At 43.0% G+C, this 14,715-nt stretch overlaps 1 protein-coding gene across 2 annotated transcripts in view; it reads right to left on the bottom strand.

Moving 5' to 3' along the window:
- ppm1h (protein phosphatase, Mg2+/Mn2+ dependent, 1H) overlaps window positions 1–14,715 on the bottom strand; it is a 59,310-nt gene that overhangs the window by 20,137 nt on the left and 24,458 nt on the right. For both annotated transcript variants that reach the window (XM_036952547.2, XM_090204151.1), the window contains 3 exons: window positions 10,768–10,880; window positions 10,606–10,690; window positions 9,990–10,108 (listed from right to left, as the gene is read on the bottom strand). In XM_036952547.2, the coding sequence (XP_036808442.2) occupies window positions 9,990–10,108; window positions 10,606–10,690; window positions 10,768–10,880 (317 nt within the window). The remainder of the gene's footprint in view (window positions 1–9,989; window positions 10,109–10,605; window positions 10,691–10,767; window positions 10,881–14,715) is intronic.

Here is a 14,715-nt window from a genome sequence, read left to right as displayed (position 1 = left end):
AACGTACACTACCGTGCAAAAGTTTGGGGCCACTTAGAAATGTCCTTGTTTTTGAAAGAAAAGCTATTTTTTGTCCATTAAAATAACATACAATTGATCAGAAATACAGTGTAGACATTTTTAATGTTGTAAATGACTATTGTAGTTGGAAACAGATTATTTTTAATGTAATATCTACTCAGATGTACAGAGGCCCATTATCAGTAACCATCACTCCGGTTTTCCAATGGCACGTTGTGTTAGCCTTTTAGAATGATAAACTTGGATTAGCTAACTGATTAGAAAACAATTTTGCAATTATGTTAACACAGTTGAAAACTGTTGTCCTGATTAAAGAAGCAATAAAACTGTGCTTCTTTAGACTAGTTGAGTATCTGGAAAATTAGCATTTGTGGGTTCATTTAACAGGCTCAAAATGGCCAGAAACAAAGATATTTCTTCTGAAACTCAGTCTATTCTTGTTCTGAGAAATGAAGGTTATTCCATGTAAGAAATTGCCAAGAAACTGAAGATCTCATACAACGCTGTGTACTACTCCCGTCACGGACCAGCGCAAACTGTCTCTAACCAGAATAGAAAGATGAGTGGGAGGCCTTGGGGGCACAACTGAGCAAGAGGACAAGTACATTAGCGTGTCTAGTTTGAGAAACAGACGCCTCACAAGTCCTCAACTGGCAGCTTCATTAAATAGTACCTGCAAAACACCAGTCTCAACATCACCATGAAGAGGCAACTCCGGGATGCTGGCCTTCTAGGCAAAGTTGCAAAGAAAAAGCCATATCTCAGACTGGCCAATAAAATGAAAAGATTAAGATGGGCAAAAGAACACAGACACTGGACAGAGGAAGATTGGAAAAAAGTGTTATGGACAGACAAATCTAAGTTTGAGGTGTTCGGATCACAAAGAAGAACATTCGTGAGGCGCAGAAAAATGAAAGATGCTGGAGGAATGATTGACGCCATCTGTCAAGCATGGTGGAGGCAATGTGATGGTCTGGGGGTGCTTTGGTGGTGGTCAAGTGGGAGTTTGTACAGGGTAAAAGGGATCTTGAAGAAGGAAGGCTATCACTCCATTTTGCAATGCCATGCCATACCCTGTGGACGGCGCTTATTTGGAGCCAATTTCCTCCTAGAACAGGACAATGACCCAAAGCATAGCTTTAAACTATGCAAGAACTATTTAGGGAAGAAGCAGTCAGCTGGTATTCTGGTCTATAACGGAGTGGCCAGCAGTCACCGGATCTCAACCCTATTGAGCTGTTGTGGGAGCAGCTTGACCGTATGGTTCGTAAAAAATGCCCATCAAGCCAATACAACTTGTGGGAGGTGCGTCAGGAAGCATGGGGTGAAATGTCTTCAGATTACCTCAACAAATTGACAACTAAAACGCCAAAGGTCTGCAAGGCTGTAATTGCGGCAAATTGAGTTTTCTTTGACGAAAGCAAAGTGTGAAGGACACAATTATTATTATTTCAATGAATAAATCATTATTTATAACCTTGTCAACATCTTGACTCTATTTCCTATTCATTTTGGAACTCATTTCATGTATGTTTTCATGGAAAACAAGGACATTTCTAAGTGACCCCAAACTCTTGAACGGTAGTGTGTGTGAAGGCTTTACATCCTCTCCCAACACCATGAGTTGAGAGCCATCTATCCAAAAGATCAGACGGTTTTCTTTAATGGAAGCTTCTCTAATGTAAAGTGTACCAATCCTATCTATAGGCTAATCATGCTACCTACCCTAAGGGGCCCCTGTGTTGAGGGTCAGCGTGGCGGATGTGTTGTTGCCTACCCTCACCACCTGGGGGCGTCCCGTCAGGACATCCAGGATCTAGTTGCAGAGGGAGGTGTTCAGTCCCAGGTTCCTTAACTTAGTGATGAGCTTGGAGGACACTATGCTATAGTTAATGAACAAACATCCTCACATAGGTGTTCACTTTGTCCAGGTGGGAAAGGGCAGTGTGGAGTGCAATAAACATTGCGTCATCTGTGGATCTGTTGGGGCGATATGCGAATTGGAGTGGGTCCGGGATGATAGTGTTGATGTGAGCAGTGACCAGCCTTTCAAAGCATCTCATGGCTACAGATGTGAGTGCTACGCAGCGATAGTCATTTAAGTGGTTACCTTGGCGTTCTGTGGCACAGGGACTATGGAGGTCTGCTTGAAACGTTACAGAATGGGGTCAGGGAGAGGTTGAAAATGACACCCAGTGAAGTTAGTGTTTAGCGCGAACGCCCCTCATCTCGGAGCTCGGTCTATCTCGGTCTCGCTGGAGATAAAGCATCTGTGACAACGTGACATACACACAATCCTGTTCTAATATCTGCTCCCACTCACACCTCTGGGACCATCAGGAACAACACTTTAGTTGCTGCAAACAGCACCAGACATTCACAGGCTAATTTTCCTGACAAAGACCCAGTTTGGCGTTAAAACGTTGTCTGGAGCATATACCAGTGTGTGGATTTATGTGTGGATTTATTTTCTGTCTGTCATTGTTAGTTAAAGTAGACTATTTTATTCATAGGATTTTTTACAACCACAACAGTGTGGTGTGTGACTGAGGGAGGGGAGGAAAGGTGGTGGGTGTAGCTGCTTGTCTGTGTGCTCTCTGCTCTGCTGATGAGAGATGGGCAGGAGTGCAGTGATCTAATATCTTATGAGCGGGCAGGAACACACTCAGTGCAGAGGTGTGAGAGAGACAATAGCTCTACGTGCTTAGAATCCTAACCACACACAATTTCTTACCTGGGCCACGCCAATCGCCGGTTGAAGGTGTTTTTTAGGATGCTAAAGGCGCGTTACGGGTACGGGGGTGGTAAGATAGAAAGGGGTGTTGTCCCTGATACTAGGTGTCTAACAGCTAGATCATCATGGTACTTTTTGGTAGTAAGTGACAGGCATATATTACGATAAGTATAATTTAAACTTCTCATTATTGTAAGTGGTGAAATAAGTACAGCTAGTTATAATTCTAACGGCTTAGCAGATTAAAAAAAATACAAATCAGTCTTTACATGGCTAAAAGGGAAGGAATATAATATATATTGTTGAATAATTACAGATGAAGTTGTATGGAAAAAGGACTGAACACATTAGAACTAGTGGATATATGTAGGCTTACAAATCCAGACTTTCCACTAGATGTTGTAACATTGCTGTGGAGACTTGTCATTCAGTCACAAGAGCATTAGTGAGGTCGGCACTGGTGTTGGGCGATTAGGCCTGGCTCGCAGTCGGAGTTCCAATTCATCCCAAAGGTGTTTGATGGGGTTGAGGTCAGGGCTCTGTGCAGGCCAGCTAAGTTCTTCCACACCGATCTCGACATACCATTTCTGTATGGACCTCGCTCTGTGCTCGGGGGCATTGTCATGCTAAAACAGGTAAGGGCCTTCCCCAAACTGTTGCCACAAAGTTGGAAGCACAGAAATGTCTAGAATGTCATTGCTGTAGCGTTAAGATGTCCCTTCACTGGAACTAAGGGGCCTAGCCCGAACCCAGGCCATTATTCCTCATCCACCAAACTTTACAGTTGGCACTATTGAGGCAGGTAGCGTTCTCCTGGCATCCGCCAAACCAAGATTTGTCCGTCGGACTGCTAGATGGTGAAGCGTGATTCATCACTCCAGAGAACGCATTTCCACTGCTCCAGGGTCCAATGACAGCGAGCTTTACGCCACTCCAGCCGACACTTGGCATTGCACATGGTGATCTTAGGCTTGTGTGCGGCTGCTCGGCCATGGAATCCCATTTCATTAAGCTCCCGACGAACAATTATTGTGCTGATGTTGCTTCCAGAGGCAGTTTGGAACTCGGTAGTGAGTGTTGCAAACAGGGACAAATTATTTTTATGCGCTACAACACTCAGCAGTCCTGTTCTGTGAGTTTGTATGGCTTACCACTTTGCGGCTGAGCAGTTGTTGCTCCTCCTTTCCACTTCACAATAACAGCACTTACCGTTGACCGTGGCAGCTCTAGCAGGGCAGTAATTTGACAAACTTACTTGTTGGAAAGGTGGCATCCTGTGAAGGTGCCACGTTGAAAGTCACTGAGCTCTTCAGTAAGGCCATTCTCCTGCCAATGTTTGTCTATAGACATTGCATGGCTATGTGCTCGATTTTATCTCAGCAGGTGTGACCGAATCCACTAATTTGAAGGGGTGTCCAAACTTTTGTATATATAGTGTACATGGAGAAGGCTTAATCAAGCTAGTTGTCTTGATTACTTTATTGTATCGTTTGCACTGGCACCAAAAGTAAAACACATTTTGATAGGGGTCAGAATGCGGTCGGACCATCAAATAATTGGCACAGAATTTCCACGTGGGTGCAGATATTGACAACATGTTTTTAACCAAGACAAAGGATTTGATGAGTGACTTTTTCCTATATAACATAGGTAGAGCAGATCCACTTATTGTATGGGACACTTTGAGGTCATGCAATTCAACACTTATCTTTAAAACAAAAACTATTTAGGTCAAAATAGTTACAATCAAGTATAATCTATTATAGAAAATAAAGTGAATTGGATGGAAAATTAGGAAAAATTTACCAAATTCCTTTTGAATCTTGAACATAGAAATGCTACCAAAAAGAGTCATCCATGATTCACCTAATTATGCTCTGAAAGATGAAGCAAGGTACTTTAATCATACGTTCCATTTTCAGTCTCCTCCATTTCCACTACTTGAAGGTAACTGTAAGAATTATTTTTCATAATAATAGTGTAAAATAACAGTAGTACAGAAAGACTTGTGTGAGGGCCAAATTGCAGAGGAGAAACTTCTTGATGCAATTAAAGCCTTTAGGCCAGGGACAAATCCAGGGATGAATAGCATACCAGGTGACGTACCGTTGAAGTCGGAAGTTTACATACACTTAGGTTGGAGTCATTAAAACTCGTTTTTCAAGCACTCCACACATTTCTTGTTTAACAAACTATAGTTTTGGCAAGTCGGTTAGGACATCTACTTTGTGCATGAAACAAGTAATTTTTCTAACAATTTTTTACAGACAGATTATTTTACTTATAATTAATTCACTGTATCACAATTCCAGTGGGCCAGAAGTTTACATACACTAAGTTGACTGTGCCTTTAAACAGCTTGGAAAATTCCAGAAAATTATGTCATGGCTTTAGAAGCTTCTGATAGGCTAATTGACATCATTTTAGTCAATTGGAGGTGTACCTGTGGATGTATTTCAAGGCCTACCTTCAAACTCAGTGCCTCTTTGCTTGACATCATGGGAAAATCAAAAGAACTCCGCCAAGCCCTCAGAAAACCAATTGTAGACCTCCACAAGTCTAGTTCATCCTTGGGAGCAATTTCCAAATGCCTGAAAGTACCACGTTCATCTGACAAACAATAGTACACAAGTCTAAACACCATGGGACCATGCAGCCATCATACCGCTCAGGAAGGAGACGCATTCTGTCTCCTAGAGATGAACGTACTTTGGTGTGAAAAGTGCAAATCAATCCCAGAACAACAACAGAGGACCATGCGAAGATGCTGGAGGAAACAGGTACAAAAGTATCTATATCCACAGTAAAATAAGTACTACAGTGGGGCAAAAAAAGTATTTAGTCAGCCACCAATTGTGCATGTTCTCCCACTTAAAAAGATGAGAAAGGCCTGTAATTTCATCATAGGTACACTTCAACTATGACAGACGAAATGAGGGGAAAAAAAATCCAGAAAATCACATTGTAGGATTTTTAATGAATTTATTTGCAAATTATGGTGGAAAATAAGTATTTGGTCAATAAAAAAAGTTTGTCTCAATACTTAGTTATATACCCTTTGTTGGCAATGACAGAGGTCAAACGTTTTCTGTAAGTCTTCACAAGGTTTTCACACACGGTTGCTGGTATTTTGGCCCATTCCTCATTGCAGATCTCCTCTAGAGCAGGGATGTTTTGGGGCTGTTGCTGGGCAACACGGACTTTCAACTCCCTCCAAAGATTTTCTATGGGGTTGAGATCTGGAGACTGGCTAGGCCACTCCAGGACCTTGAAATGCTTCTTACAAAGCCACTCCTTCGTTGCCCGGGCGGTGTGTTTGGGATCATTGTCATGCTGAAAGACCCAGCCACGTTTCATCTTCAATGCCCTTGCTGATGGAAGGAGGTTTTCACTCAAAATCTCACGATACATGGCCCCATTCATTCTTTCCTTTACACGGATCAGTCGTCCTGGTCCCTTTGCAGAAAAACAGCCCCAAAGCATGATGTTTCCACCCCCATGCTTCAGAGCAGGTATGGTGTTCTTTGGATGCAACTCAGCATTCTTTTGTCCTCCAAACACGACGAGTTGGTTTCATCTGGTTTCATCTGACCATATGACATTCTCCCAATCTTCTTCTGGATCATCCAAATGCTCTCTAACAAACTTCAGACGGGCCTGGACATGTACTGGCTTAAGCAGGGGGACATGTCTGGCACTGCAGGATTTGAGTCCCTGGCGGTGTAGTGTGTTACTGATGTTAGGCTTTGTTACTTTGATCCCAGCTCTCTGTAGGTCATTCACTAGGTCCCCCCGTGTGGTTCTGGGATTTTTGCTCACCGTTCTTGTGATCATTTTGACCCCACGGGGTGAGATCTTGCGTGGAGCCCCAGATCGAGGGAGATTATCAGTGGTCTTGTATGTCTTCCATTTCCTAATAATTGCTCCCACAGTTGATTTCTTCAAACCAAGCTGTTTACCTATTGCAGATTCAGTCTTCCCAGCCTGGTGCAGGTCTACAATTTGTTTCTGGTGTCCTTTGACAGCTCTTTGGTCTTGGCCATGGTGGAGTTTGGAGTGTGACTGTTTGAGGTTGTGGACAGGTGTCTTTTATACTGATAACAAGTTCAAACAGGTGCCATTAATACAGGTAACGAGTGGAGAACAGAGGAGCCTCTTAAAGAAGAAGTTACAGGTCTGTGAGAGCCAGAAATATTGCTTGTTTGTAGGTGACCAAATACTAATTTTCCACCATAATTTATAAATAAATTAATTAAAAATCCTACAATGTGATTTTCTGGAGAAACAAAATTCTAATTTTGTCTGTCATAGTTTAAGTTTACCTATGATGAAAAGTACAGGCCTCATCTTTTTAAGTGGGAGAACTTGCACAATTGGTGGCTGACTAAATACTTTTTTCCCCCACTGTATATTGACATAACCTGAAAGGCCACTCAGCAAGGAAGAAGCCACTGCTAAAAAAACAGCCATAAAAAAGCCAGACTATGGTTTGGAACTGCACATGGAGACAAAGATCATACTTTTTGGAGAAATGTCCTCTGGTCTAATGACATCATTATGTTTGGAGGAAAAAGGGGGAGGCTTGCAAGCTGAAGAACACCATCCCAACCGTGACGCATGGGGGTGGCAGCATCATGTTGTGGCAGTGCTTTGCTGCAGGAGGGACTGGTGCACTTCACAAAATAGATGGCATCATGAGGAAGCTAAGTTATGTGGATATATTGAAGCAACATCTCAAGACATCTGTCAGGAAGTTAAAGCTTGGTTGCAAATGGGTCTTCCAAATGGACAATGACCCCAAGCATACTTCCAAAGTTTTTGCAAAATGGCTTAAGGACAACAAAGTCAAGGTTTTGGAGTGGCCATCACAAAGCCCTGACCTCAATCCTATAGAACATTTGTGGGCAGAACTGAAAAAGTGTTTGCGAGCAAGGAGGCCTACAAACCTGACTCAGTTACACCAGCTCTATCAGCAGGAATGGGCCAAAATTCACCCAACTTATTGTGTGAAGCTTGTGGAAGGCTACCCAAAACATTTGACCCAAGTTAAAAAATTTAAAGGCAATGCTACCAAATACTAATTGAGTGTTCTGAGTGTTCCCACTTCTGACCCACTGGGAATGTGCTGAAAGAAATGAAATAATTCTCTCTACTATTATTCTGACATTTCACATTCTTAAAATAAAGTGGTGATCCTAACTGACCTAAGACAGGGAATTGTTACTAGGATTAAATGTCAGGGATTGTGAAAAACTGAATTTAAATGTATTTGGCTAAGGTCTATGTAAACTTCAACTGTATGTGCAACATTTTTTTGATCTCCTCAAAGATCCACTGTTAACGTGTTTTAACCACGCCTATAAAAATGGTCAACTATCAGGTACTCAGCAAGAAGAGTCCCCTTACACTTACTTTCAGTGTTGTGATGCAAAAATTGTCAGCTATTATTCATCCTAACCAGACAGTTGTATTTTTACATAGAGATAATAAAACAAGTACTTGAAACAATAAAACACCATGAAACCAGGCCTGATATTCATAGCTGACTCCGAAAAGGATTTTGAAAAAAGACGATTGGAATTTATATAGAAATGCCTGGAATATTTGAATTTTGTAGAATCTCTTATGCAATGGGTTAAAGTTAAGTATAGTAACCCCAGGTGCAAAATAGTCAATGGCTCCTTCTCAGACAGTATTAAAAGGCCATTGAAATGTTAGCTATTAAAATCAGATCCAACAATAATATCAAGGGGCTAGAAATTCTGGGCTTAAAAACAAAAAGGTATGCTGCCGATTCATGTTCTTTTAAATCCACAATGTGGATCCTTCCACAGTCTCAGAGGATCTAGATACTTTTTCTAACAGTCAATTAACCCAGCCCAGAATCACTGTTCCCCATTCTCCACCCAGCCCAGCCTCCGTACTCTGACTTCTCTACCTCGCTCTTACCTTCCTTTTCTTTTTTTCATTTTCGCTCTTTGTTTCTTCACTGCTGGCTGGTGTGCCTGCCTGGCAACTGGGGCGTTTGAACATGTAGAACATGCACGCTGCTAAACATCCATCAATTGAACACGACCCTAAAACGCCACCGCCTCCATGCTTAACAACCCCCCCATCTGCACTGTCAATTCACAGCCCAGCTCACTGCCAACTAGGCGTGTGTGTGTGTGTGTGTGCGCGTGTGTGAGTGACAGAGAGAGCTAGAGCAACACAGAGCGAGAGAGAGCGCGACACAGAGCGAGAGAGCGCGACATGGTTGACGCATGCGACGTGAGCGGTGTGGTTTGCATGTTAACCACTACATACTGTAGTTGCTGTTTGCTTTTCTAAAGTCGATCAAACTTGCCAGCTAATATACTGTAGTTAGGAAAGCTAGCTAATCGAACTTGAAATTACTTCTTGGTAGCAAGTTATGAGGTTGGGAACCTACAGTGTTTCTGGGCTAGCTAAAACCAACACCATGAAAGTGGCTAGTAGTATTACAGGAAAATTCCGAGGGGGCATGTGTCCCTGTGCCCCATATGGGCATGACAGCACGTGCACACACACACATCTATTTTTATCTGTACGCTTAGAGGCCAGTTCTGAGAAAGGTCCACTTCGCTGTAAAGGAATCTGTTAAAAATGCATCACAGATATCAGTTCTGTTCCCGAGTTCTGGACTCAGTGAGCAGCACTGCCCTGTCCTACATCGGCACATCTTAACAGCACAGACAGAACCGCATTGAGAAAGAGCCAGCTCTGATAAATCTCCCCTTAATCACCACCACCGTCTCTGTCTGTCCCGCTCTCACTCTCAAAGACGCATTGATGGGCCCTAGTTCTGTCCAGGGAACACTGATGAGCTGAACTGCCCCAGTCATTCACACAGACCACACCGAATGTCTGAGTCTATCAAAGCATGTCCTGTCAATCAGCTGGCCATCAGTACATTGATAAGAATGGAGGGGGAGGGGGGGGGGGTTCAGGTTCAGATAGACAAAATGATTGCGGACAAAGGACATTATTTCAATAGCGGAGCGTAGTTGCTCGTGAAATTGCGATAACGTGACATTTCAATGACAAATCATGCAAAGATGCCTAATCTGGATTATCTCATGATTCCGGTAAAATGGTGGGGGTATGATACATTCCTCAATGCAGCACCTGTCTGTAACTTATCACAATGAGAGGAACAAGGCCCACCATTATTTGAGTAGCAGTAATCAAACAGAGAAGATGGATGGATACCCACCAGCCAGACATAGTGAAGTCCCTATAGAGCATCCTCTTCCCCACCTCCTTCCTCTGTACTCGTCTGGGGAACTCCAGATGTGTAAACTCTCCCCCTAACAGGTGTGGCTGCATGTAGGCCTTCACATAGAAAGAGGAGAGAGAGGAGCGTGAAGAGATCGTCTTCCTATCCCCTGGGCACGCCAGTCAATTAAACCAGCCTAGACACCAGGCAAACGAGCTAAGCTTAGTAACTGTCAGTGAGTAACTGAGCAGAACTGGGTTCAAATGCTATTTGAAATCTTAAAAATAGTTTGAGCGTTTTCTCTACTCTGATAAGATAAGTGGGGTTTGTTCTTTTTTTGTCTATTGGTTCCATTGTGCCAGTCAAACTCAATCAAGGCCAGCTAAAATATTTGAAATGATCTCAAATACTATTTGAACCCAGGTCTGGGACAGAGAACAGCCCAGGTTCACTGTGATTCAGAGGGTTGTGGTAGAGTTCCTCCTCTTACCAGCAACTGTGGGCGTTATTCCACCAGCAGAAACCAGGTAGGAAAGTCAAGCATAGTGAATGTCTGAACAGGGAGGGGAGGTCATGCATTGCGATACAGTGTCTGTTGAGTTCCTCCTCTTACCAGGAACTGCAAGCGCTGCCTCTCTGACTCGGGTGTGAACTCTGTAGACATGGGGATAACCTCTCCACCTCGGATAATGATTGCTCTGTGCAGGACAAAGCAATCGGTGTTAATTCAAACAGTTTGAGTGTTTACTTCAGTGTGTGCATCTGTGTGTCTCACCTGCTGTCCCCGGCATTTCCAACGTAGAGCTTTCCGAGTAAAAAGAGCGCACACAGAGCAGTACAGCCTCCAGAGACGTTAAACACAGCTTTGTCTCTCTCAATCTGGGCATCCTGAAAACCAAACACATAAATACACATATACACTGAGAGTACAAAAAACATTAGGAACACCTTCCTAACATTGAGTTCCACCCCATTTTTCCCTCAGAACAGCCTCAATTTGTTGGGGCAGGGACTCTACAAGGTATCGAAAGCGTTCCACAGGGATGCTGGCCCATGTTGTCTCCAATGCTTCCCACAGTTGTGTCAAGTTGTCCGGATGTTCGTTGGTGGGGGACAATTCTTGATGCACACGGATTCACCTGGTCAGTCTATGTCACAGAAAGAGCAGGTGTTCCTAATGGTTTGTACACTCAGTGTACATATACACGTCACAATAACACAACAACACACTTTCACAAATACACTTGAAAACATACCAATCATAAAAGGAAACACTTCCACCCCCCCCCCCCCCCCCCCAACTACAATAAAGCACATAAAGACCTGCTATGGATTCAAATCCTTTCCACAGTAACATATTGGACATAACATGAGCAGAATACATCAAGGAGAGATTAAAAAAAACGATGGAAACCTAAAGACAAGGTGAAGTCTGATGGAGTAATCGTTATTACCCGGCTTAATTAGGGCGATTATTTTAGCACTAATTAAACCAAGGGAATTATTTTAAAAATCCATGATATTAATTAGATGAATAATTAATCTCTTACTGAATTCATCAAAAAGCTAAAACATAAAAAGTTGAATCATCCAAGCTATGGTTCTCTACCTATATATTATGGACGCTCACTAGTTCACCCTTTGTTATCTAAAACGATCGTAAAAGTGTCGTGGAAGAGTTCAATTGGTTTGAAGCGCAAACCAGAGTAAGTAGCCTTGTCACTGCAAGAAGGGGCCCACCGAGCCGGAGCCTCTCTCATATTTCTGTAGCGTGAAGCAGCTTGATGTACAAGTACACCCCCTGGGCAGGACGCTCGTCTATCAGGGTCAACTAGCACAATGTTAAGAGTGACAAAATAATGTCTGCTAATTTACTCTGTCCCTAGCTTGTGGAAAACACACGCACTCTGCCTTGCGCTCTTCTGCTGGCTATCAACTATCTGATGAAGCACACTGTGTGTGTTTCTGTGGAACAAGGCCCTAGTGACACCCCAGCACCCTCCATCCCGGCCCCACCACTGCTGTCACCTTGGAGGAGAAACACATTGCTCAGGAATGTGTGTGTGTGTGTTAGGGAGGGGGAATTTAGTGAACAAAATGTGTCCTTCACCGAGGGTAAGTTATGACTCTGTAGCAGTGCATACCTACGTATCCTGCTATCAAACGGCTGTGGCTTCAGGGGTAAGTTATGACTCTGTAGCAGTGCATACCTACGTATCCTGCTATCAAACGCCTGTGGCTGCAGGGAGGAAAGGCTTCAATAATGAAAATTGAAAATGTCTGCATAAACAACTAGCTTTATCTTGCACTAACACTCGCACTTGTCTCATCTCACTAGCGCCGATTTAACGGAGGATTTATTTTTGTTGTTTACTATGACTGGGATATATGTAGTTGTCTCAGCTAGCCATCCTAAGACGAATGAACTGTGATGCAATGTAATCAAAGTTCATGTGTCACGTGCACAGGATACAGGGTGTAAATGATGCAGTGAAACGCTTACCTCTCTTGTAGGTCAATAGGTCAATGCAAGACAACAGTCAGGACTATGGTTTGCATCCTACTGCATGTTCATTTGACTGCAGCTTTAGTAGGGTCTATACACAGTACATGTCTTTACAGGGCGGGAGACTAGGCGCCAAAAAAAAAAAAAATCGGATCTCCCCCAGTTATTTATGTCCTTCTCAATGTAAACAGTGTCGTCATCGTGAGCCACGTTTCCTTTTTATGTTTACACATCTCCGTGTTTATTAGGCTCTGGCAGCCTCCTCCAGAAACGGCCCGTGGACGTGATTCATGTCAACCTGAGAACTAGAAATCAGAGCCAGTGGTTGGTGGTTATCCCAGATAAGAGAGGGGTAAAACTAGTCTGAATTATGCACCTCCATCACCCAAATCAGTGACAGATTTCGCCTGAGAATGAGGTTCATTAAAAATAAGAAGCAAGATTAACGAAGAGATGGGGAGCAAAGCTCCAGACAAGAGCCATATGGGATGAGGAACAACAACAAAAAGATGGGAGACAAGAGGGATACGGATTGCCTTGTGCCTGTGAAAAAAAGAGTGAAGAGTGAGAGAGAGAGAGGCAGAGAATAGCTTTATCACGCTATGAAATCAAGTATAGGAATGAGCTGAATATATTGTGGAATATCATGGTGAAGGTTTTTGACTCTATAACAGACTGCTGTTAGATCAAAAGGCAAACATTTGCATGACATACACTCAACTGCAACGACATGTCAGTGAACTGCTTTTTGATGAAATTGTGCATTTATATATAGACGTTTAATCTTAAATCCTTGTACGTCACACATTCATTACAAACAATCGTTAAGCATCGACACAGTCTGAAATGTGCACAGGTGCATGGGAAATGGTGCATTATTACAGTTGATAGTTTGGGTTGACAGTGATAAGAGACTTGGAAAATTACACTCACTCATTCAATGGATGGCCGCACACTGCCATCTAGTGGTGATGAGGAAAACAACAGCTTCTGCTGCAGTACCCAGGTTTGTCTGAAGTTATGCGAGTTATTGTAAGGAGTTGTGTGAAACAGATGAGACCAGAATGCAGTTGGCACTCTAAGTGATCAACATTTCAGACTTGGATTGTATCAGTGGACTAGACACCAGGTGGTGACCTCATAGCTCTCAAGAGAGGAAACACAACAGCAGAATTTAGCGAGTGCCAAAATTTGTCTTGAAGCCAAAGCCAGAATCCTCAAGAACAAGACGAAACAACAAGGCTAATAACCAATGACCTTTCTGACTCCTCATTGGCCAAAAGCCTGTCAAGACCACACTCTTTTGATTGGCTGTGTGTCCGACCACTGGGCCGCTCAGTGAGCTAAGTCGAAGTCCACACATCCTCTTACAGCACCACAACCAGATGGTGAGCAGCACTGAAACCTTTTTTGGCCTGCAGGTTAGAAGGGGAAAAAGTCCACAAATCGTGGTGCTGTGGACTGACTGGCACCATATGCTGCTGATTTGAGGAACAGTCACAGATAATGGATTAGAGAGACTGGGAGGGGGGTGGCAACATGCCGAAGCTAAACGCAGCGTTATCACTGGCAGACAGCTGTTAGACGCCACTCAACTCTCAGTGCCAAAGAGCTGCTGAGGAAAGCAGACACAGCTAAAGATCGAATTCATTTAAATCAAACCTGGAGCTATGACACATTCATCTATTTCAGACATACAGTTGAAGTCGGACGCTTACATACACCTTAGCCAAATACATTTAAACTCAGTTTTTCACAATTCCTGACATTTAATCCTTGTAAAAAAAATCCCTGTCTTATGTCAGTTAGGATCACCACTTTATTTTAAGAATGTGAAATGTCAGGATAATAGTAGAGAGAATAATTTCTTTCAGCTTTTATTTCTTTCATCACATTCCCAGTGGGTCAGAAGTTTACATAAACAATTTAAAGGCAATTGAGTGTAACTTGGGTCAAACGTTTTGGGTAGCCATCCACAATCTTCCCACAATAAGTTGGGTGAATTTTGGCCCATTCCTCCTGACAGAGCTGGTGTAACTGAGTCAGGTTTGTAGGTCTCCTTACTCGCACTTTCAGTTCTGGCCATGCATTTTCTATAGGATTAAGGTCGGGGCTTTTTGATGGTCACTCCAATAACTTGACTGTCCTTATGCCATTTTCCCACAACTTTGGAAGTATGCTTGGGGTCATTGTCCATTGGGAATACCCATTTGCGAC

This window comes from Oncorhynchus mykiss, chromosome 2 (assembly GCF_057628025.1).
Source record: "Oncorhynchus mykiss isolate SJ-2025 chromosome 2, ASM5762802v1, whole genome shotgun sequence".
NCBI classification, from domain to species: Eukaryota; Metazoa; Chordata; class Actinopteri; order Salmoniformes; family Salmonidae; genus Oncorhynchus; species Oncorhynchus mykiss.
Note: the sequence above shows the minus strand (reverse complement) of the source record. Positions and strands in the feature narration are given on the sequence as shown.